Below are 24,740 nucleotides of genomic sequence, written 5' to 3'. Positions count from 1 at the left end.
CAGTATGTGCGTGCATGCTAAGTCACTTCAGTCGTGTCCGACTCTTTGCGACCCTGTAGACTGTAGCCCGCCAGGCTCCTCTGTTCATGGGATTCTCCAGACAAGGGAATATTCCTGACTCAGGGATCGAACCCATGTAATTCATGTCTCCTATGTTGGCAGGTGGGTTCTTTACCGCTAGTGCCACCTGGGAAGCTACATCACACACAATGTTGGAACTTAAATGTTTGAAAAATCTGCTTCTGATTTTGTTCCTATCTTCTTCAGTGGTCTGCAGAGTTCATCAGATAAAGTCGAAATTCCTTAATCTTGATTTCAAGCCTCATTCTATCCCTCCCTTCTAACCCCAGTTCCTTAGCACTTTCCAATTGTACATTTCACTGCTTCTTCTCATGAACTCTGTCCTGGAACCACTGCACTGCTAGCTCCCTTGCTCTCTACTTGTTCTGGAATGTTCTTGCTTTGGTATGTGCGCTCACTGTTCCCTTCACTTGGAGTTCGCTTTCCTTCCAATAACTTCTGGTTCAAATCTCAGCCATCCTTAAGAGCCAGGCCCAGTTGCCACTGCTTCACTGGGGCCTTTCCAATTCTATGATTTAACCATCCCTCCTCCTTCTCTGACTTCCGATATTGTTGTTGTTTTAGTTATCAACCCTAGTTACCTGCTATTACAGCTACTAATTCATATGCCCCCTATTTAGTTTGCACTGTATCTTTAACCTCTGAGCCCTGTAGATAGAGGCAGCTTCTTTAGTGTGTCCTACTCAGAACTGTCCACAAGTGAATGCTATACACAGAGGAGGTGCGTGCTCTGCAAGCAAGAATGAAATATCAATCCTATTCGTCTGTAACACTCTCCATCACCTTATCACTCTTTGTGTGAATGCCTATGGAAATACTTCAACTTGAAAAAGTAAATGGGATGAAAAAAATCTTTTCGGCAGAAAAAACAAACATGCAAAATGTGCAATTGATCCTCAAACAGCAGTTTGCATTTTAAGGAGAAGCAGTGACAAAAATATTTGGAATCCAGTACCTTTATATCTGGTTACTACAGCTGCGTTGACACTAAGAGGCTCTTGAAAGCTGACAGTGAGTGATGTGCTGCTGGTTACCACGAGACAAGCACTGGTTGGCACCTCGGGGGCTCCTGGGACAGAAGGAGAAACACAAGGATCTTAACATAGCAAATCCTTTTCAAACAATGTTCCTGTCTCTTCAAAGGATACCCTGAAACGCACACTGTGGAGACATTTGTTTGTAGAGCCTAATAGCTTTTGGCTTTGAGCATTTTCATTAGAAGTCTCAATGGCCTTTATTTGTTGCCATCGTGGTCTTATTTGAGAATTAGAACATCTTCTGAAGGGGTAAATAATACCAGTTAAGCCTTCTCAAAGTACCTTAGCAACACAATAGAAGATTGGGCTGGACCAGTGGAGAGGAGGTCAGAAAGTGTTAGCAGGAATCAACATTGTTAGTACAGACTACTTTCATGCAAATCATTTCCCTGGAGCCTTTTTGCAACCCTGTTGGGTAGAAAGAATGCATAACCACATCCGCACTTTTAGGATGAGGAAACTTCAACCCAATGAGGGCAAATTACCGGTCCAAGAACACAGTAAAGACATAGCTAGGATGAAAGTCTGTGGCTTCAGATGCCCAATTTTGGGCTCTTCCCAGTATGGAATGCTACCTTGACTTGCTCTCACTTTGCCTCCAATTACATCAGGTACTATTTTTCTAAGAAAGACTTCATGGGCAAATGTCATGTCCACTAACTAACCCCAGGTTTTAAAGGACTTCTATCACTCAGAGTACTTTTTGACACCCAGAAGATGTTTTTTAATTTAGAAAAAAATTTTAAAATGGCATCAAATTAATGATTTGATGATTCTAGTATTAATTCTAATATTAATCTATCCTAAATGAGGTACAATGGTAAAGGCATTTATTGAAACGGTTGCTGAAAATAATTTCAACAATTATTGAAATGCTTTTTATTTAAAGCATGTATTAGCATTACTAAAGGGATTGTTAATATTAAAAGCAACCTTTCATTAATATTACTTAAGCTATTTGCTTCAAGAGAAAGGATTAGGCCTAGATTTGGTATTTAGAATACAATACTACAGAAAACAAGAATTTCTCTGCCTTTGGTGTTTATCACGAAGCAGAGGCAGATAGTTCCCAAACTAATGAACTGATCTTTTCCTTATATTAAACATTTCAAGTCTAATTTTTTTGCTCCTTAAATAAGATCAGCTTTTGGAATAAGAGTTTAATGTTTCACAAGTGTTCGGATTGTATGTGAATTTTTATATCAGGGTGACACTAAGCAGTGCCTTCCAATGCTAACGAGTATTATCCCAAAACAAAGCTTTTCTTAAATTAACAAAAAGAGCTGGTAAAGAGAATGGAAGTGCAGACAAAAGCATAATTCACAGGTTGGTTATCCTTCTCTGTTGGCTGTATTAACTGAAGGTCAGTTTATATAAGCTGTATATAGTAGAGAGTTGAAAACAACTTAATCTTGAACTTGAAGCAGAAACTGGACAAATAGGCAAACAGGTATTTTTCCACCTCCACATCTCAAAATAAAGCCACGTAGGGAATCAGACCATCCAGGCCATTAGACGTTAGGGCATAGCGGGTGGAAAGTGCTAGCTGAGTGTGACACGGTGGAGGGGAGCCAACAGCCTCACGGCTGTGGTCAAAGGACCTATCAGGAGCCAGAAAATCAAGCAAGACAAAAGACCCTTTGACAGCCTCCCAGAACCCTTGCCCCAAAGAGGCTGACAACGGCCATCCGTGATCCCTCGAGTGGCAAAAACTCAGTGAAAGAAGTCCTGCTGTCTCAAACCAGGGTTCAGTCTAGTTAAACGAACAAGTCCTCTGCTTATACTCACTGGCATGTTCAAAGCCTGTTTTCATGCGTCTGTAGAGTCGGTACCTCCACTCCCAAGCTTTCAGCTGTTTCTCTTTCTCTGTGTTGTCCAGACTGAATCCTTCATTCTCCACCTGAGCAGACAGTTCACTCACCCTCTCCTGGGCTTCCTGCACCAGTGTGTTGAGGTGCATAGATCGGCTTTCCAGGCTGACAACTGGAAGGAAAGAAATGGGCTGACTCGCTTTTCTTTCTGGGGAAACGCTGCTTTGTTGACAGGGTATCTGGGAGTCTACCAAGAGTTTTTAAAAATGCCTGGGGAAAGTGGAATCTATATTCATCATTAGCTCTCTTACTATGATAAGGTCTAATTGGTGACACAACCAGATTAAATGGCAAACATATTGGTTTAAGAGATTCCCATTGCCCTGGGGCCCAGATAGCTGCCTAGCAGAGGTCATTAGAATGCCGCTGGCAGGAGGCTCACTTCTCTTTCATGTTGCACGTAGTTGTTTCCGGAATCTTCAGAGGTACAAACACTTAAGGGCAAAAGCTTTGTAGGACTAGGAAGGTCTTAAGGAAAGTCATCCATGAGGCAAGTTGCATCCTGCTGAAGATGTGTTTTCGGTTTTTGCTGTTTTTTTTTGTTTGTTTGTTTTTGTAGAACCTGATCAAATCTTATGTTTTTATATTCTTTCCAGCTCATAGGGATTTTTCTTGGTGGTAATTTTGTTATTGTTAGTCAATTAATTTATTGCTAACAAAGTGAGAGTCGCTCAGTCGTGTCTGACTTTTTGCGACACCATGGACTATACAGTCCATGGAATTCTCCAGGCCAGAATACTGGAGTGGGTAGCCTATCCCTCTGCCAGGGGAACTTCCCCACCCAGGGATTGTTAACAAAGTCTTCCACTATTGCTGCCACAATAGAACTAGTGAGTCCTGATGGTTGGATGACTTGGGTGTGATCTTTGGTCACTTTTACCCTTTAATTGTGCTCTGACTGTGAGAATGACTTCTAGAGATGCCCGTGCCCAAGAGAGCAAGTTATATTAACTCCTCTTGCCAAGAGAGGTTGTCAGGCTTGGTATTTTTTTTTAATTCAGTGTGTGTGATAATCTTTATTTGATTCACATCATATTATTTACCCGACCTGCCCTGTGTGAGTGAAGGTTCATGTCAGTGACAGAACATTTCAGATTCTTATGTCAGATTGGGAGTCTGCTTCTTGCTGTTCACTCAGGGCACTCATGCATGTGAGGGCCTGCCTAGGTGGTCACTTGGCCACTTCAGTGGAGCTCTTCCTGGTTAGTTTAGAGAAGAGAAGAGAGCCTTAGCATGCATAGGGTAGAGGATCACACAGATAATGAAACAGAGCAGAACCAGGTTCTGCAGATCGGTCACCAAAATGTATTTGACACTCTCTGTGACCAAAACAATATTTCCCCCTGGTGGGTGGGAAAGATATCTAACCATTTTATTCTTCTAATTAAGAGGGAAAATATTATGAAGATAACGCAAAGTGAAAAATTTTAGGTGTATTTTGAAATGGAAATTACGTGGTTATATATTCATCTCGTCGTGTGTTCATAGGCATGTTTGCATTAATTACAGGAAATGAATACTGATTTATTATTGCCCCTGCTTAGCATCAATCTAAATTTATTTACAGATGAAGTCAATGAGAAATTAGTTGAGTCTTTTTCGTTTTTTCTTCCTTTTTAAAGTTGCTGTTTAGAACACTCAGGACTGTGTTTTGCTGCAGATCGGTCATGGTTAATGCACGTTGCTGTAGCAGTCAATCACGTACTCTGAATACTGTCACACTTTTTTTTAAAGCCTCAGTCATGAGCCATGACAAAAAAATAAACAAACAAATATAGAGCTAAAAAACTCTTTCACTGAGAAGCTACACTATGCAGAACCCCTTGGGAAGGCTAAAGCAGGCCAGAATAAATGATAATGTAAGTGCTGTGGGTGTAGGGAAGCAATGATGGTGTATGAACACAGAGGTTCTGGAGGAAAAAAAAAAAAAAAATACACATACGCACACGCAGGCGCATACTCCTGTGGAAAAATTGGCAATATTAGTAGCCTCAAGGTGCAATTTCCTGAAGCAGCGAGATTGACAAGTCAGGACTAAATGCTGTTAATTTAACTAACTTCAGATTAATGGTAGAGTCTGCTATGACTGAAGCCCTCAAACACAGTCTCATTATAGCCTTGCTGGGAAGGTCCTAAATATAGGCATTGACAGTTTAAAACAAATTCGTATACATTTGTGTATTTTTAGACATAGCTTAGGCGTCAGAGTTTGTGTCACAGTTTTCAGGTTGATTAATTGACCCAGTACCTGCACCCTTTACCCACTCCCCCCACCTTCTTCCACTCCAAATTATGGACAAAATGGGGGAATTGTCCTTGCTAAGTCATTCAGTGAGCTTTTTATTGTGAGCTTGATGTTTGAATTGCATGCATGCGTCAACACTTGGGCGATAGACACATGATTTATAAAAATAAATTTTTCTAATACTATGAAATCCCCCCTATTAATTTTTATATCCACAACAGTTATTACTGGTGTGAATTCCAGGTGGCATTTCAGATGGACAGCTTCTCTTGAGCTATGCTTGGCTCCCCCTGAAATTTTTCCTGCTTTTCCTAGCACAACGCATTTTGTTTCTAGACTTTGCCTTTATTCCTAGACTGTAGACTTGATGCTATTTGAGTTGTAGGGGTAAAAGGACTCTGAATCTTTAAAATAAAGCATTCACCTCTTCATAGAATAGCAAGAAAGATACATAGAATTTTATGGCCAAGTAAGTTTTCCAAGATGGTTTAGATACCTGTGCATCTCAAACTGAGACATCTAACTTAAACAACATAGTATAGTGGTGGTATTGATGGAGTTCAGTGGGTATCTCTGAAGTCTCAGAATAAATATGCCTCTCTTTCAGGAACATTGAATTTTCTAGGCAGATTTTTGATGAAAGAAAATTATTTAGAAGTCAAAACAAGCTCTTCTATTATGGAGAAGAGTGGAACATATTCCTTAAAAAATGAAGATTAGAAAAGATAGATTATAGATCTCTTTCTCTCTTTTTTTTTCCAGGCTAAGTTCCCAGGTGCCCCTGGGAATATACCGACTTGCTTCCGTTAGAGGTAATTTCATGCACGAGTTGGAGAGGCACAAACTGAGCCAGTGGTTTCAAACCATTTCACCAAGCAAACCTTTTATTATTTTTATCCTATGGATTTTTTAATAGTTTAATAAAACACTCTCTCTTGAAAGATTTTCTTTATTGACTGCCAAATCAGCTGACTTAAAGCAATCATTTTTCTCCCTATTAATAATGACCTATATAAGTGCCAATAGAAGCATCTGTTCAGCATTAGATAATCAAACCTAACAAACTAATGTTTTAAGGAAAAGCAGGTAAATACAATAATCATATTAGACTGTGTAGTTTTATCTTGAGTAATGATGCCTCTGTTAAGCTTTTTGACACCTTGGAGATTGTCTGGGGACTCTTATTCCTATTTTTTCCACCCAGAATGAGAACGTTTTCAACCCCCTCATTTTTAAAGATAAACTGATATCCAGGGAGGTGGGATGATGTTCCAACTTAAAAACCTTAGACTCAGTGAACTTCCTCTAAACCCAAATGGAATGCAAATCAACCTATTCTTTATGCATTGCTCTTTTCTAAGTGCTATCTATTTGGCCCAAGCTTGGTGAGCTTATTCTGGTGGTTTGTTTGGACAGAGAAACTAGAAAGGTTAATGTCTATTCTGTGATCAATTTTGCTGCCTGTCACTTCCCTTCTTGGATCCATTCTCCTTTTCCTTCTAGTCTCTGGATATTTTCCCCTTGGGTCCGGAACTCCTGTACCTGTTTGCGAGGTTCGGTCTTTTCACTCTTACTGCAGTTGAGCCCTTCTCCAGTCAAGCAACTATCCCTCTGTGCAGCCATAGCCAGCACAAAAGAGGGTCTGTGAGTGTGTGGTGAGCGGTTCGGCTGGGGCAAGACCACTCGGCGGCTCCTGAAATAGGCTCCATGCTATTGTGGTGTTTAATTATCAACAGCATTTCTACCACCCAGTGTTTCTGAGTGGGTATTTGTTCTAAGACCTGCCCAGCTAATTAACTACTGGGGTGGGAATGGGGGGAGGGGCAGGAACTTGGTGTTCAAAGAATACAATTACAGTTACTGTTTAAATCCTGAGATACGTAATAATCAGCCCGAGTGGATTTTCTTCACCATCAGAATCTCACCTACTGATTGGCAACTACTTAGTAGCCTTACATGTCTTAATTTTTTCTTTTACCTTGCAATTAGTGAAGTTGGGCCTAAATTGCTTAAAGTTTGAAAAATATAAGAGAGTAAAATGTAAACTAATTTTAATTTTTTATTGACACTTTCAGGGAACGATTCATTGGGCTTACTTAAAAAAATACATTTGCCCATTACTAATGATATGCTATTTTGCAATGTAGTGATACCTTTTCTATTGTCATTGGCATTTCCCTTGTTTTCACTGATGAGAAATACGGGGCAGTAAGATAATCATTTAAACTCAGTGGTAGAAGGATGTTTACCACTAGCCTTTGGTGCCTCTTCCTATAGTACCCTTGGTTCTGTATGATTTTCTTCATGAGGGGAACTCATTGCTCACCAGTCATTGTACACAGAAGACTCTCAATTAGTACAGGTTTATATAATTTTTATTAAACCCACTGGTCTGTGTTATACTTAAGAGGCACACAAATATAAATCAAATACTTGTTTTTATAAAATACCTTTGTGTTCTTCCATCAAAAAATAAAAATCTCTTGCCCCAGATACAAATGTTCTGTTTTAGCTTCCATTCAAACATATACCATATACTCAGTGGTGTCAATTTCAACCCTATCTTTAATTTCAAAGGAGAAAACAAGGTCACTTATGTATAAACCTTGCATTGTAAGCCAGTCTCCTTTGGGAAACCAAGAAGAGCAGTTAATAAAATTTATCTTTGCTGATCATAAATGACGACCTTCTAACAACCTCACAACTGATTTGTTTCTAGCTAGGAATGTCAAAAGAAGTAATATAGATATATTTAAATAATTAAATGTTTTTTAATTAAAAAACTCAAAACATAAGTTGCAATTTACCTGTCTTAATAAGATTCAGGGCTCAAAATTCACTTGGGTCTCAACCCGTTGTCTTGTTTTCAGGTTTTCCCAAGGACTTTGAGAGTGTGAATCCCAAAGAGTTTTAGTGATTTGGAGATTAAACGTTTCATTTCAATTACTGTGAGCTTTCTTCTCTTAGAACTCATTACAGCTTGGACATGGGGCTCTGGAATGTTTTTCTCTGCTACTTTCAGCAGAACGTGGATTCACAAAGTCCACGTTATACAGTGTAAGTTGTAATTGTTGCTCTAAGAAGCTAGAGCTATTGACATAGAGAGACTTTCTGCCCACGTCTCCCAAACTCCAAGGGGCAAATGGACATTTTCTCTGAAACAAACACACAAAATAATTGAAGAACTTATTTAGAAAATCCAAAGCAGATTTTTCAATAATGTTATAGAGGGGTTAAAGATGAAATAAGATAGCTGTAACTTCTGCTGATTTTTTTAGTGCTGTCCAATAGAAATATAGTGTGTCACAGCATTTAAAAATTCCTAGTAGTGACATTAAAAAAGCAAAAAGAAATAGGTGAAATTAATTTTCATGATATATTTAGCTTAACAGATCCAAACATTATCATTTCAACACGGAATCAGTATGAAATGATTAATTATATATATATGGTATTTAAGCCCTAAAAATTCATTGTAAATTTTACATTTAAAACACATTTTAATTTGGACTGGACACATTTCAAGTACTCGACAGTCGTATGTCTATGTTTGACAGTGCCGTTTTAGAACACAAAATCCTACAAACTTTAAAAAGTGCTCATATTGGACAGTGTTTTCACAGCACAGACCATACAACAGATGGGTAAAATATTTAAATTCACTGCCAGAAAATCCTGGGTTGTTTTATTTTGTTTCTGAGAGCTATATTGGCTAACAATTTATTTGACCATTTAAAATGTGCCAGGGAAATGTTTTAAACCTATTGCATTTAATTCTCGACAATCTTAGATAGGTAGTAGAGGAGCCAGCCTCCAAGAGACCCCCTAGTGATCTCGCTGTCCTAGTATTCACACCTTGTTCCAGAGCTGAGACCCCCTAGTGATCTCGCTGTCCTAGTATTCACACCTTGTTCCAGAGCTCATCTGTGCTGGGCATCAAGATCAATAAGATTCAGCAGAAGTGATAACGTATCACCTCTGGTATTAGGTTACAAAAGAAACTGGTGCTTCCAGCTAGGTTGGTCTCTCTCTCTTACTTAAATAATGTCCTCTAGGGGAAGCCAATTGCCATGTTAGGGAGCAGTGCAATGGAGAGGCCCATACAGAAAGAACACAGGCCTCTCACCAGCAGTCAATTGAATAAGTTTGGAAATGGATCCTCTGGCGCAATCATGTCTCTAGAGCAGAGCAGTGGTTATGTTGGTTGAATTGAGGGACAGAAGCCTAGACAGTGAGTGTGTGCATGTGCGCATGTGGTGTTGGGTTGGCCAACAAAGGTATGTTTATACTTTATGTATGTTTTAATTTTGGGAAAGGAGAATACATTCAGCGTTGCAGGAATATTTAAAAATTAAAAACAAAAGAACGAAAAAACAGTGATCAGCTCTTGAAGGGCAAGTGACTGGAACTTAGGCTATGGACACCTGATGTCTAAAGAGTTATTTGGAAATAAAAGAGGTAAATTCACTTGATATTTACTAAAATTATTCCCTTCGAAATTAATCATGTATTCACACCCTTCAAAAGAAGTAGAAGTAGTCTTGGGATTTATTCAGTTCAACTAAACACATATTTATCAAGTGCTTACTCTTTGATGGGGATAGAGTGACAAATGGGACCAGTTTTGCTCTTTGGAGTTTACATTCTAATGCAGAGGGGAGAGAAAATAAGGAAATCAAAACACTGAGAAAATATTGTATAGTGATTTCAGTGCTATGCAGAAAACGAAAATAAACTAATGTGATCAGAAGTGGCTTTACTTGCAGAATAAACTCTTAAGACCTATGTACAGCGCTCTGCAACCCAGTTCCTCTCTCAAGCATGGAGGTCAACTGCCCAGGGAGGGTGGCCTGAACCCAAGCAAGCTTGTGTGAGCCATACATAAACCTCTGTGGTAAGTTCACTGAAATTGGGGGAGGGTATTTTTATTCCTACAGCAAAGTCTAGCCTAATATACTTATCTACATAAAAATGAAATAGGTAAAATCTTGTTTTAAAAAAATGGCCTCTCATGCCCAAAACAGTGGATATGGAGAACAATTCTTGCTTTACATCCTTTTTCTATGTACTTTCTATCACTGCTTTCAACATCTTTAAATTGCTAAAAGAGACTAAAGATCCCCATAAACTCAAGGAAAAAAAAAAGAGACTTTAGACCTTGGACTTGGTGGCCAAAGAAAGCCTCTCTTGAAGATGTGAAATTTGAACTGAAATGTTAAGAAGGAGTTGGCAATGTAATGATCAAGATTAAAAGCACTCAATCTTTTCAAGCATGGAGAATAGCCATATAAAGGCCCTCTAATAAGATAGTGAGGTCTGCTTAAGGAATGGAGTGGAGGTGTGCGTATATGGAGTGAAGGTCTGGTCAGGTGAGGGCTGAGCAGTATGGGATAAGGTTTGAGGAGGAGCAAGTTCATAAGTCAGGGTGATGGTTTGCACACCTATTTTAATGAAGCAGACAAAAATATCTGGGGACACATTCTAGAGACCTGCTTAAGCCTTGTCCTCTACATAGTTTTAATGGTTGAAAATCATTGTCTTTTGAGGGTGGATTTGATTTCAGGAAACCTCTCTAAATCATTGGAAGCCACGTCTGGTAAACAGGGAGGGTGATGACGCTGAGCAATGCTGTTTTGGAACAAAAATCAGGTGTGACTCTAAGCAACGAGTCAGATTTTCTCATAAACTGGCTCTGAGGACAAATCTAAAAGTGTTTAGAGCAATGGCAGCACTGTTGAAGCAAGTGTGGGGTCTCCCATGAGGACCCTGTTACAGGATAACATTCGTGTGGATTGTAGACTTTCTGGTGTGTTTGTTTACCTAAAGCCAGCCTCATTAGTTTATAGTCACACCTCTTAGACGTGCCCTGAACCAGTCCCAGCACCAGCATGGACCCTTGACTACTGCAGAAATGAGCGGTGCATCCTGACAAGGCTGCCAAATTTTGACATTGGTGTCTGCACCACACTCAGATGACAGCTACTCTGCGATCGTATTTTATGAAGTAACTAATTCTGGGAGACACTTCCTAGTGCCACAGGCAGTATCCACGGGAAGGCAAGAGAGAGGAGTTCACAATGGAATGCAGAGAGGGAGGAGAGGGTCTGGGCCGAAGGGAGAATGCAGCTATAGGAAAGGGCAGAAAGATGAACAGTCTGCCATGTTATGAATCAGTGTTAAAACAAAAAGTCAGGCTATGTCTGCAACCAAGTCTCAAAACAGTGCCTGGAAGACACAGCAACGGCAGCAACTGAAGGTTCCCCACAGTGTAAATTACTGGAAGACAAAGTTTTCTTCATACACTGTGTGTGTGAGAACACATGTACGTGTGCTAAAATTCAGTACCTGTGATTCCCAACAGCATAAGACAGGTCTGAAAATTTCACCTGAAAATTTCTCAGCTCCTACTATGTGCCAGGCGTTGGGATCAAAAGATGAGATAACATTCACGTGAGTGACCAGATTTGCACACGGTAGGTGTCCCAAAAGAACTAGTTTCTTTATGATCACTGTTTACAGAGCCTATGCTGCGCTGTGCTTAGCCGCTCAGTCGGGTCCGACTCTGCCTGGCAGGCTCCTCTGTCCATGGGGAGAGCCTAAATGATGCCAAATAGGTAGCGACCTCAGAAAAGCACTGACGATTCAGTAAGCTCCTCTGGAGACTGTGGAAGTGTGAGTCAAAGGGGAGGGCAGGATGAGTTGGAAGAAGGGAGGGGTTTATGACAGGGGACTTTCAGATTCGGAGCAAGTGTTTCTCAGATAGCAGTTGTTCAACTGAGTATGTGTTATAGCAAGGGGGATACTGAGCGGGTGAAAAAATCAAAAGGATAGTCCCCAGGCGTTCTGAAGTACTTCTGTGCATTAGTTTTCCTAGGTCTGGTCCTTTGAGATTCTGGGCCTGTCTCCTAAGCTCAGCATACCTATGTGGGATTCTCCTTCAATAATGGCTGATGTTTTCTTCCTGAAGGAATGAATATTACTTTGTGCTGCTCACCTAAAGGTGGGAGGAACAGAAAAAAGTTGCCAAATAAAGACAGTTGATTCATCTAATGAGCAGGCTGAAGTTCTGTATATATTTAACCTTGGGGCAGTGTGCAAATTTGGGTGGCCGCTTCTGGCACTTCCCTTACGAATAAGGAAATGTACATGGCTGAATTTCAAGCCATGTTTATTAAGAACAGCTCCATATAGCTCTATGAATTGAGGGGTTAAAACCTGGACAACATGCCTGACCAATGGCTTAGGAGGTGAAGTCCCCAAACGTATCTGTGTTTTTGTGATTCCTGTTTTGAAATGGAGACAAATACAGAGGACTTTCTTCTGAATTATGTCGAAATCTTTGGTTGGCATAGTGAAAAGAGTATTGGGCTGTTTTCAGAAGGGAACACACAGGGGAAGGGAAGACAGAAATTTTGCCCTATTAGAAATCCTGAATATTTGACAGGCAATAGAAGATGAGCAGATGGAAGAGAGTCAGGGAAGAAAGGACCTGAATATCCACATTGTGTCAGGAAGTGGGCTAATGCTTTTCTACAAATACCTAACACATTTCATACCAAATACTAAATACATTTAATACTAAACACCAAAGCATTTAATATAGAAGATCTGGGTTCAAATTGTGGGTCCACCACTTATTAGCTTTGGAGCACTGGATGAATTATTTGTCTTTTGTTATTTCGGGCAACTCTCATCTCACAAACCAGTGGTCAGGATCAGATGAAAGCAAAAGCATTTTTGCAATGTGTAAAATACTCTAAGAACTTAAAGAGCTCATTGTTATTATTATCATTTTTGCTCTTCTATCCTGCCTCTACTGCTTTTGTGGAACAGTTTGCAACAGGTGCTTGCTTACCTGGCTCTGGCTGCCAGACTTTTTCTCATGGGCTGACTCATACTCACGCACCGAAGCAATTTGATTTCTTTTCTACTTGATATATAAAGTGAATTAAAAATCCCTGGAAACAGATTGTGTTCTTCTCTCCTGCTTTTTTCCCAACAGAAACGGCACCTCAGTGCACAGAACAGAACAAAGAAACACACAGTGGAGTTTTAGCAAACAGCAAAAAAGGGGAAGGGAAAGGGGCCTAGTGGCCACAGCCTTCCATACTGGTTACTTGGAAAGACAGCAAATTTGCACAGCAGGACCCCAGGTATGCTATCCCACACACTTGGACTTCAGTCCTTGACACCCTTATTCATTTGCTCGATGTGTGACCTTTGGTCAGTCACATAACCTCTCAGAATCACAAATTCCTCTTCTTCAAAATGGAGTTAATACCATTATCCTGAAGCACCAGTGTGAAAACGGGAGATAATGTATGTGGAGATTTCATAGTCCCTCAATCAGCTGTCTTTTGCCATTTTTACACATGTGGGAGTCTGTACACGATCCTGTCTCTTTAACTTTTTGGGTGGCTGAGGTGACTTAGGTATCATATTTCCCAGAAGCTAAACCTGGATTTCTCTCTCACTATCCTTTACAACTTGGTGATGATATTGTGGTTATCATCCCACAGGGAATGAGGAAAAATCAGGGATCTTTCAGTGAATTTTCTTTTGGTTTAACTAGATATTTAGTAGTTGGGTTCTTTTATGGAGATTTAATTATGCACAAAGGGGTTTGGGGGGGGATTGGGAGTCTTACTGGTTTCGTGGAAAATGCAGACATTTTCTGTAGCGTCTCAGGTACGTAAGAGTAATGTTTCATCCAGCTCAGTGCAGGCAACATCTGGATGAATGGTCTCCTTGTTCCTATAGAATGGGGCTCAGTCTGCATTCTCTGTGTTCAGACCCCTTGATTCTCTCTCCACTGCTCTCTCACTGGGTCTTTGGGACAGACATTCTTGCAACATAAATTGGAAGGCAGCAAATAAACCTTTCTCATTTCTTCCATCCTTCTTTGCCCATCCATCCAAATCCTCCAGTTCCACTAAAAAGAAGCGGTACTTTGACGAAGGAGCTCTTACTGAAGAGCCCCATGCTACTGAACCCAAGTCCTCATTCTTTTTGACATGGATGTGGGGAGCTTAGCATTTTTAAAAGAAGGAGTTTTCTGATACAAGGATTTGCCTCTGTACCTAGTCTTTGGGTGGCGGGGTTTTACGAAATTTAGGAGCATCGACGTGACCTCTAATTATATATTTGTTGCTTCTTTTTCAGCCTTCTGGGTCTCACCACTTGGAAGTGAGTGAATCAGTATTAGTCAAACTAACAATTTGATGAGTTTACTTTTTTCTTTTAGGAAACATAAAAACGGTGGCTCAGAGCCGCTGTGGTCATTGGGTCAGAGAGTTTGCACCTAGGGGAATGTGAGTGCCTACCTCAGAATGCTGTGTGAGGATTAAAGGAGTCAATACATGTAAAGTGCTCAGAATAGTGCCTGGCACAGGGCAAGGGCTGTGTGATTTTATCCCATCCACTCCTGGGCAGGGTCGATGGCCCCAGAGCAGCTCCCTTTGGCAAGTACTATCAGCTCTGCTTCAAAATACATTCAGAAAGAAGCCATTCACAAAAGATCACATATTAAATGATTCCATTTCTGTGAAATGTCCAGAATAGGCAGATCTATAGAAACAGAAAGTAGTTGTCCAGGGCTGAGAGGGGTGGGCAGGTGGGGCTGTGATAGCTGAAGGGTATGGGATTTCTTTTGGGATGATGAAAATGGTCTAAAATTGATTGTGGTGATGGTTGCACAAGCCTGTACTTGTACTAAAAATCTTTGAATTATACATGATAAGTGGGTGAATTGTATGGCATGTAAATTGTATTTCAATAAAGCTGTTAAAAAATACACCCAGAATTCCACCCCTGCTCACCATCAATGTCACTGCTGTGCTAATCCAAGTAACTGGCATCTGTCTCCTGGACCATTAGAATGGCTTCCTAGCTGGTTTTGACAATTTCACAACTGCTCCCATCACTTTGTCTTTTCTGCAGAGCACGGCAGGGATCTTTTAAAATATGAAGCAGAATGTCTTTCTTTTCTTTTGCCATGTCATGTGGCGTGCAGGATCTTAGTTCCCTGACAGGGATTGAACCTGGGCCCTAGCAGTGAAAGTGCGGACTTCTAACCATGCACTGCCAAGGAATTCCCCAGAAGGTGTCTTTCGCCTGCTTAAACCGTTTCACTATGTCTCTATCACACTTACAATCAAAGTGAAGCATCTCGCCGGGGCCTCTCTAATCCTGAACCATCTGGTCCTGGTGACGTCTCCCTCAACATCACTCTCCACTGTGTTCATTTTGCTTTAGCCACTCCGGCCTTCTTGTTCTTCAGAAACATGGCCATCTCATTTCTGCCTGCCTCAGAACCTTTCTACCTGCCATTCACTCTGCCTAGAATTAGCCCCCAGATCTTCTCATGGATCATTCCTTGATATCACCTAGGACCAGGAGCAAGTGTCCCTACATCAGAGAGACTCCTCTTGCCCAATTCTATTAAAATAGTCCCACTCTATCAATCTGTACCCATTCATTCACTTTATTTCTCCATAGTGTTTATCACTATTTGAATTTATATTTGATTTATTTTCTGGCTTGTTGGAAATCTCCTCCACTGGAATATAAGTTCTATAAGTGCAGAGATTTTTATCTTGCTCACCACTGTATTCCAAGTACTTAGAACACGCCCTTTTTTTGGTGTTTGTCGATTAAGTGAATAAATGAATGGAGCCACCCCAGTATTGACTGAATAGAAAGACACTAACACACACATGCTTATTCTTTTTTCTATCTCATTCTTTTTTCTATGTATAATTCCTGTGCTATAGCCTTGTTTGGGGTACTTCACATATCTTAAAACTTGCATTCAATTCTTAAGAGGAAGTTCCTTTGAGGTTCCTGTTCAATACCACTCCATATATTCTATTTAAAATGTAACTGGATGTTTCGACATATAAGCACTGTCACTATTTGCATGACAGTTTATGAAAACATGTAAAGGCTTTCAGAGCCTACGGTTAGTGAATCATTCTTTCTAATGGCCAGTAACAACTACTTCAGTGGTATAAAACTGGGGTCTGGCCTTAATAGTATATGCTTTATTCTCAAGCTTACTTACAGTGTGGACTTTCTCGGGCCCCTGTCTTCAGAAGAATCCTAGCAATGGGTACATTGTTGGTCATGATGGCGATATCCAGAGGTGTCAACCCCTCACTGTTGGGTGTGTTGAGATCTAGTTCTTCCGGTGTATACTGATACAGGAGGATCTGCACAGCATCCATGTCTTGCTGTTCAACTGCTTCAAACATGGCTTCATTGCCCTGGAAGTTCTGGAGAAGAATGAAGTAGGTTAGCACAGTTTCATAGACCAGCTTGTCTTCATGGCCTGGCTGTTGTAGATTTCAGGGACTGCTTCAGGGACTACATTTCCACTTCTAAGTGGAATGATGGTGGTGGTGGTTTAGTCACTAAGTCCTGTCCAATTTCTTGCTACCCCCTGGACTGTAGCCTACCAGGCTCCTCTGTCCATGGGATTTCCAAGGGAGGAATACTGGAGTGGGTAGCCATTTCCTTCTCCAGGGGATCTTCCTGACCCAGGAATCGAGCCTGGGTTTCCTGCGTTGCAGGCAGATTCTTCACTGTCTGAGCCACCAGAGAAGCCCTTTTACTCCAAGATCTCTAAAGCAAACACGGTTGGACCCTCCCTCCATCTTTCTAATGCGCGTTGAAAAAATCTGTACATTTAGATGCATGGAGACATTCAGTATACAGTCTATAGGTAAGAGCAGACATCAGCTTTTCTCAAAGCAGTCTTCTGGGGAATACTGTTCAGGAGGCTGTTATGAGGTGTTCTATGAAGAAAGGAACATGTGGTCAAATGAATTTGGTCAATATTAGATTAAATCACATTATTGCATTATTTTACTCCAAGAGCTCTCAAGGTCTTTGCTGATTTTTTAAAATAAATTACATTTCATAATTTTCTGTATATTATTATTATTTTTAACATCTTTTAAAAATAAATTTATTTTATACTTTGGCCACCTGATGTGAAGAACTGACTCACTGGAAATGACCCTGGTGCTGGGAAAGATTGAACGCAGAAGAAGGGGACGATGGAGGATGAGATGGTTGGGTGGCATCACCAACTCCATGGACATGAGTTTTAAACTTCGGGAGTTGGTGATGGACAGGGAGGCCTGGCGTGCTACAGTCCATGGGGCGGCAAAGAGTTGGACATGACTGAGTGACTGAACTGGACTGAACATAATTTTCTGTATATTATTATGTTTTCACATCTTTTAAAAACTAATTTTATTTTATTTTTGGCTGTGCTGGGTCCTTGTTGCTGCATGGGTTTTTTTCTACCTGTGTTGCTGTGGGGGCTCCTCTCTAGTTGTCATGCCTGGGCTTCTCATTGCAGAGGCTTCACTTGTGGAGCACGGGCTCTAGGGCACACGGGCTTCAGTAATTGTGCCTTGTAGGCTCAGTAGTTGAGGCTCACTGGCTCTAGGGTGTGGACTCAATAGCTATGGTGCATGGACTTGGTTGCTCTGTGGCAAGTGGCATCTTCCCGGATCAGGGATAGAACCTGTGTCTTGGGTATTGGCCAGCAGATTCTTTGCCGCTGAGCTACTAGGGAAGTCCCAAGACCTTTACTAATTTTAATATGCAATTATGATCCTTTCATAGGTGAGAAGTATGACCTGTTTCAAATAATTTTTTTCACAGAACATATTTTTCATTGTATTTGTTTTAACTGTCCTGGAATAATGTTCTACAAAATATAGTATGGAGAATGCTGGCATAGATAACATCGCACAGGTAACTTACATTATGACTAGCTTGGGATTGAGAGCACATGCCCTTTCTCTGTTAGCCCCTCCTTTTCCATCCTCATGTCTGGACTGTTGCTCAGACTGTTCCCAGATTATGGCAACGACCTACCGGTTTCTTGTCTGAGTCTCCTCTCTCACTACTCCATACAAGAGTAATCTTTCTGAAATTTACAATTCTACATGTCCCTTCGCTATTTACAAATTGAGGAGCCTGGTAGACTGCAGTCCATGGGGTCGCGAAGAGTCAGACACGACTGAGCGACTTCACTTTCACTTTTCACTTTCCTGCATTGGAGAAGGAAATGGCAACCCACTCCAGTGTACTTGTCTGGAGAATCCCAGGGACGGTGGAGCCTGGTGGGCTGCCGTCTATGGGGCTGCACAGAGTCGGACACGACTGAAGCGACTTAGCAGCAGCAGCCTGCAGACTCACTTCCTAACTCCTTTGTACTAACCTCTACGCTTTCTCAACCTAGAGTCACAGTCACTGAATACTTTGCATTTCTGAAACCTCAGGTGAGGGAATCAAGAGGTAGTATTCAGGAAAGGTTTCAGTGGATTAGGTAACAAACTGCTTTGCTGCCTGAAAGGGCCAAAATTTCAGTATTCATAGGATACAAATCACCTATGGAAAAATGTAGCTAGAGACTATATATTTCCTTTGAAAATTTCTTTCAGAATATTAATAGCAAACAAAGGAGAAAACCTTTAGAATTCTCTCAAATACATATTTTTATAGCTCATGGGAGAAGAGCAACACATATACTATTCATACATTTATCTGATCTCTTCTCCAGGAATTGCCTGGTGGTTAAACATGCTGAAATACCAGTGGTCCTGACCTAGCTTATGGGTTGTCTGATTAAACCTTTAGTAACCAAATACTAAGGTTGGCAGGTTTTATTTTTAGTCTCATCAAAAATCTATTTTTTCCATCAAAGGCTGCAGGTCAGCTTAACTGAGTGCATAACACACGAATGAAATCTGAGGAAAACAGAAAGTTATTATGCAAATACTTGTTTTGACAATGGGGACCGAAGGGATGGAGCTATTTGGTATGCAGGTCTCTTTCCCACATGGCAGTCTGCTGATTGGAAGAGTGTTTTGTCGACAACCTGCTAAGCTGAAGAGCCTCTGATGCTTAGGCCATAGCTTAACCAAGTCCTCCTAGAAGATGTGTTTGAAATGAGAACAATTAGAAACCAAAGTGCAAAGTTAATATGCTTCCCTCTCCAAACAACACAGTTGTGTATTTGTTTGTGATTCTTAGTATGTCTAATTTCTCATATGCCAGTATTTGCTCTCACTCTTAAGTCATTTCCTTCTCCATGCTTTTGTTGGTGAACTCCAGTACGCTTCTATCTGGGAAGGCTAGGGCTCATTTCTGTTTTAAGCTCAAACAAATGGTGAAATAAACCCCTGCATAGACATTCTTCCGGATCATGTTAATGTTATGCTCTCAGCTTTTACTGAGGGGCAATACAAGAACCTCCTATATGAGAATGTCTATAACATCCCCAATGCTACTCTTTATTTTCCATTACATAATTCACTGTATCTTATAAAGGCCAGAGGACTTAGCACCAGGAAGATATCATTTGGTATACTTTCAATTATTAGCTAATGGAATGCTATTACCAGTTGTCCTTCCCTTTCTGCTTTGACTGACTGGGGACTCAGAGATAAATGCAATGATAAATTTCAGGTACTATATTTGCCTAGGTTTTTAGTATATCTATTTCTCTTTCTAACCTCACTATTTTCTTTTTCTAGTTTTTTTTCTTCCTTCTTTGTCCCTCTCCTACTCCTTTACTGTCCCCCATTATTATCATTGCTATCGATTTATTTACCATTATATAATATCTTTGCATTTTTTGCCTGGATCCTGTCTTGAAAGCCTTTGGAAAGCAGATGGGGTGTACATTATAAGTAAGTAAATAGAACATTGTTCATTGTTTACTCAGTATTTGAATGAACACTGGATCTCCCAAGAAGGCCTATTTGATCTCAAACTCTCTATTTGTCAAACTGCTCTTTTGGGAGTTCTTCGGTTTATTAGCGAAAGAAAAACTACGCGAAAATAAAGGAAAAGAAATTAAGAAAAAGAAAGGGAAAATCTCCCAGTCATTCCAACTTTGGCTAACATATGTATGTGCAGTTACTGCCTTACTTGACTTTCAACATTTATAAACTTGCAAACATCAGGTTCTGAAGTTAATGAGGATCATCTTAAAATCTCCTTAAATCCAAACACAACTGCACAAATCAAACCAAGATGGGAATAAAAAGAGTTTTATTACCACCGAAGTCTTTCTGAGACTCAGCCGGTCAGTTCTTGTCCTAAAATAGGCCTCATCAAATGAAGAGTGGCTCCCTTTCAGTTTCTCTGAGAGGTTCCGGTACAGGCGTTTGGCAGCATTGGGAGACGAAGGGGCGCTATGTTTTTTTGACTGAGAAAGATGTAAATTTTGCATTTGTTGGGTCATTTTCACACGACAATTCCTAGGAGGAGAAAAATCAAATGTTATAATAATTTACATAGTGTGATTATAAGTTGACAAAGAATTTTATCATCTCCATTAACCATCTGGAATCTTAATAAAATATTATAGCTGGAAGGCAACTTAGAGATCATCAGATCCAGCTTTTTCACCTTATAGATGAGAAAGCTGCAGCCCCGGGAAGGGAAACAGCTTGTTTATGGCCATACAGCTAATTGGCGACAAGAATGAAATGACAACATCCATTTACTATATAAATATACATTCACATACAAACATATGTATGATTTGAGCCTCTACTCAAAATCTTTTGAGCTCTGTCCCACTGGGAGGTAGTATATGAATTCTATAACCCAGGGTGTCTGTTCCATTCTTCTTGGCTTTATATAATTGGAATTTTGCTACTTATACTTTACACGCTATCTTCTGTTGGGTGTATAAGAGAGTGTAGTTTTTTCCTGAAGATCTTCTTCTTTCAAGGTGTTAAACTGTGCCTGTTATCTGAGATTCATTGAAGTACTCTAGTGTCCAGACTTTTGGGGAATTTGTACTCATGTATCCATAGGCTCAAAAAACTAAGATCATGGCATCCAATACCATCACTTCTTAGCAAATTGATGGGGAACAAATCAAACAGCAGGGCTTCCCTGGTGGTTCAGAGGTTAAAGCGTCCGCCTGGAAAGCAGGAGACCCGGGTTCAATCCCTGGGTCAGGCAGAGCCCCTGGAGAAAGAAATGGCAACTCACTCCAGTACTCTTGCCTGGAGAGTCCCATGGAAGGAGGAGCCTGGTAGGCTACAGTCCATGGGGTCTCAATGACTAGGACACAACGGAGTGACTTCATTTTCTTTTTTTTTTCAAATGCAAACAGTGGTAGATTTTATTTTGGGGGGCTCCAAAATCACTGCGGATGGTGACTGCAGCCATAAAATTAAAAGATGCTTGCTCCTTGGAAGAAAAGCTATGACAAACCTAGACAACATATTAAAAAGCAGAGACATCATTTTGTTGACAAACGTCCATCTAGTCAAAGTTATGTTTTTTTTCTTTTCAGTTGTCATGCATGGATGTGAGCATTGGGCTATAAAGAAGACTGAGAATTGATGCTTTTGAATTGTGGTGCTAGAGAAGACTTGAGAGTCCCTTGGACTGCAAGGAGATCAAACCAGTCACTCCTAAAGATAATCAACCTTGAATATTCATTGGAAGGATTGTTGCTGAAGTTGAGGCTACAATACTTTGGCCACCTGATGTGAAGAGCTGACTCACTGGAGAAGACCCTGATGCTGAGAAAAGAGGGCAGGAGGAGAAGGGGATGACAGAGGATGAGATGGTTGGATGGTATCACTGACATGAATTTGAGCAAACTCCAGGAGATAGTGAAGGACAGGGATGCCTGGTATGCTGCAGTCCATGGGGTCACAAAGAGTCAGACACAACTTAGTGGTTGAACAACACCCATAGGCTCATGCCTGGCCACCCCAGATACTCCAGATAGTGTCCACCAGGACACTTACTGCTGACATTCTCCAAGTAGTATTAGACTACTATTCCACAAATCTCTAAACAGATCCTCACCAACATCATCAGTTCAGTTCAGTTCAGTCGCTCAGTCATATCCGACTCTTTGTGACACCATGAATCGCAGCACGCCAGGCCTCCCTGTCCATCACCAACTCCCGGAGTTCACCCAAACTTCTGTCCATCGAGACGGTGATGCCATCAAGCCATTTCATCCACTGTTGTCCCCTTCTCCTCCTGCCCCTAATCCGTCCCACCATCAGGGTCTTTTCCAATGAGTCAACTCTTTGCATGAGGTGGCCAAAATATTGGAGTTTCAACTTCATCATCAGTCCTTCCAATGAACACCCAGGACTGATCTCCTTTAGAATGGATTAAAATGGACTGGTTGGATCTACTTGCAGTCCAAGGGACTCAAGAGTCTTCTCCAACACCACGGTTCAAAATCATCCATTCTTTGGCACTCAGCTTTCTTCACAGTCCAAATCTCACATCCATACATGACCTCTGGAAAAACCATAGCCTTGATTAGATGGACCTTTGTTGGCAAAGTAACGTCTCTGCTTTTGAATATGCTATCTAGGTTGGTCATAAATTTCCCTCCAAGGAGTAAGCGTCTTTTAATTTCATGGCTGCAGTCACCATCTGCAGTGATTTTGGAGCCCCCTAAAATAGTCTGCCACTGTTTCCACTGTTTCCCCATCTATTTGCCATGAAGTGATGGGACCAGATGCCATGATCTTCGTTTTCTGAATGTTGAGCTTTAAGCCAACTTTTTCACTCTCCTCTCTCACTTTCATCAGGAGGCTCTTTCGTTCTTCTTCACTTTCTGCCATAAGGGTGGTGTCATCTGCATATCTGAGGTTATTGATCTTTCTCCTATCTTGATTCCAGCTTGTGGTTCCTCCAGCCCAGCATTTCTCATGATGTACTCTGCATAAAAGTTAAATAAGCAGAGTGGCAATATACAGCCTTGACGTACTCCTTTTCCTGTTTGTAACCAGTCTGTTGTTCCATGTCCAGTTCTAACTGTTGCTTCCTGACCTGCATACAGATTTCTCAAGAGGCAGGTCAGGTGGTCTGGTATTCCCATCTCTTTCAGAATTTTCCACACTTTATTGTGATCCACACAGTCAAAGGCCTTGGCATAGTCAATAAAGCAGAAATAGATGTTTTTCTGGAACTCTCTTGCTTTTTCAATGATTCAGCAGATGTTGACAATTTGATCTCTGGTTCCTCTGCCTTTTCTAAAACCAGCTTGAACATCAGGAAGTTCACAGTTCACGTGTTGCTGAAGCCTGGCTTGGAGAATTATAGAGCATTACTTCACTAGCATGTGAGATGAGTGCAATTGTGCAGTAGTTTGAACATTCTTTGGCATTGCCTTTCTTTGGGATTGGAATGAAAACTGACCTTTTCTAGTCCTGTGGCCGCTGCTGAGTTTTCCAAATTTGCTGGCATATTGAGTGCAGCACTTTCACAGCATCATCTTTTAGGATTTGAAATAGCTCAAGTGGAATTCCACCACCTCCACTAGCTTTGTTTGTAGTGATGCTTTCTAAGGCCCACTTGACTTCGCATTCCAGAATGTCTGGCTCTAGATGAGTGATCACACCATTGTGATTATCTGGGTCATGAAGATCTTTTTTGTACAGTTCTTCTGTGTATTCCTGCCACCTCTTCTTAATATCTTCTGCTTCTGTTAGGTGCATAACATTTCTGTCCTTTATCCAGCCCATCTTTGCATGAAATGTTCCCTTGGTATCTCTAATTTTCTTGAAGAGATCTCTAGTCTTCCCCATTCATTGTTTCCCTCTATTTCTTTGCATTGATCGCTGAGGAAGGTTTTCTTTTCTCTGCTTGCTATTCTTTGGAACTCTGCATTCAGATGCTTATATCTTTCCCTTTCTCCTTTGCTTTTTCACTTCTCTTCTTTTCACAGCTATTTGTAAAGCCTCCTCAGACAGCCAATTTGTGTTTTTGCATTTCTTTTTCTTGGGAATTGTCTTGATCCTTGTCTCCTGTACAATGTCATGAACCTCCATCCATAGTTCATCAGGCACTCTGTGTATCAGATCTAGTCCCTGAAATCTATTTCTCACTTCCACTGTATAATCATGAAGGATTGATTTAGGTCATACCTGAATGGTCTAGTGGTTTTCCCTACTTTCTTCAATTTAAGAAGAAATGTTCACCAACATCATACCTGATGTTGATTTCCAGGAGGTCAGCCACGGATTTCAAAAGCCATCCACCATTATGTAGGTGTTGCTATTGAAATACGAATGCTGCCTAGGCTATGGTTACCTAGCATATATGGATTGGGTGAACAAAGGCAAGAATGGAATAAGTGGCTAAGGCAGTTAGTTATGTGCCAAGTGTCTCTATCCCGGTGTAACCTCTGGTGCATTGCACCCAGGTCTCTGGAACATGCTGCTGCCTTCCCACCACCTGCCCTCAAATTTCTAATAGTGTCTTCTATTTGTATTGCTGCCATATAGCTGTGACCTGGACATCTCCAGTTTTTGACTTTTTTTAGCCTTATAGACTCTAAAATAATATCATGGAAAATCTCTTTTATTGATCAAACTCTTCATAGGATAGAGTTCAACGATTCTCCAGTTCCTACAGGTATAACCTACATTCTTCAGCCTGACAAACAAGCGCTTGCCGCTCCAGCTTCATCTGATACTGTACTTCTGC

The 24,740-nt window shown here is 40.8% G+C and overlaps 1 protein-coding gene across 1 annotated transcript in view; it reads right to left on the bottom strand.

Annotated features, from left to right (window-relative positions):
• The window catches only part of ANKFN1 (ankyrin repeat and fibronectin type III domain containing 1), a 193,951-nt gene that overhangs the window by 148,241 nt on the left and 20,970 nt on the right, over positions 1 to 24,740 (bottom strand). The window contains exons 2-5 of the mRNA XM_052658859.1: positions 20,317 to 20,518; positions 16,297 to 16,507; positions 2,907 to 3,101; positions 1,037 to 1,150 (exon numbers count right to left, since the gene is read on the bottom strand). Coding sequence (XP_052514819.1) covers positions 1,037 to 1,150; positions 2,907 to 3,101; positions 16,297 to 16,507; positions 20,317 to 20,502 — 706 coding nt within the window. The 5' untranslated portion in view covers positions 20,503 to 20,518. The remainder of the gene's footprint in view (positions 1 to 1,036; positions 1,151 to 2,906; positions 3,102 to 16,296; positions 16,508 to 20,316; positions 20,519 to 24,740) is intronic.

This window comes from Budorcas taxicolor, chromosome 19, assembly GCF_023091745.1.
Source record: "Budorcas taxicolor isolate Tak-1 chromosome 19, Takin1.1, whole genome shotgun sequence".
NCBI lineage: Eukaryota > Metazoa > Chordata > Mammalia > Artiodactyla > Bovidae > Budorcas > Budorcas taxicolor.
This window is presented reverse-complemented; position numbering and strand designations above follow the sequence as displayed.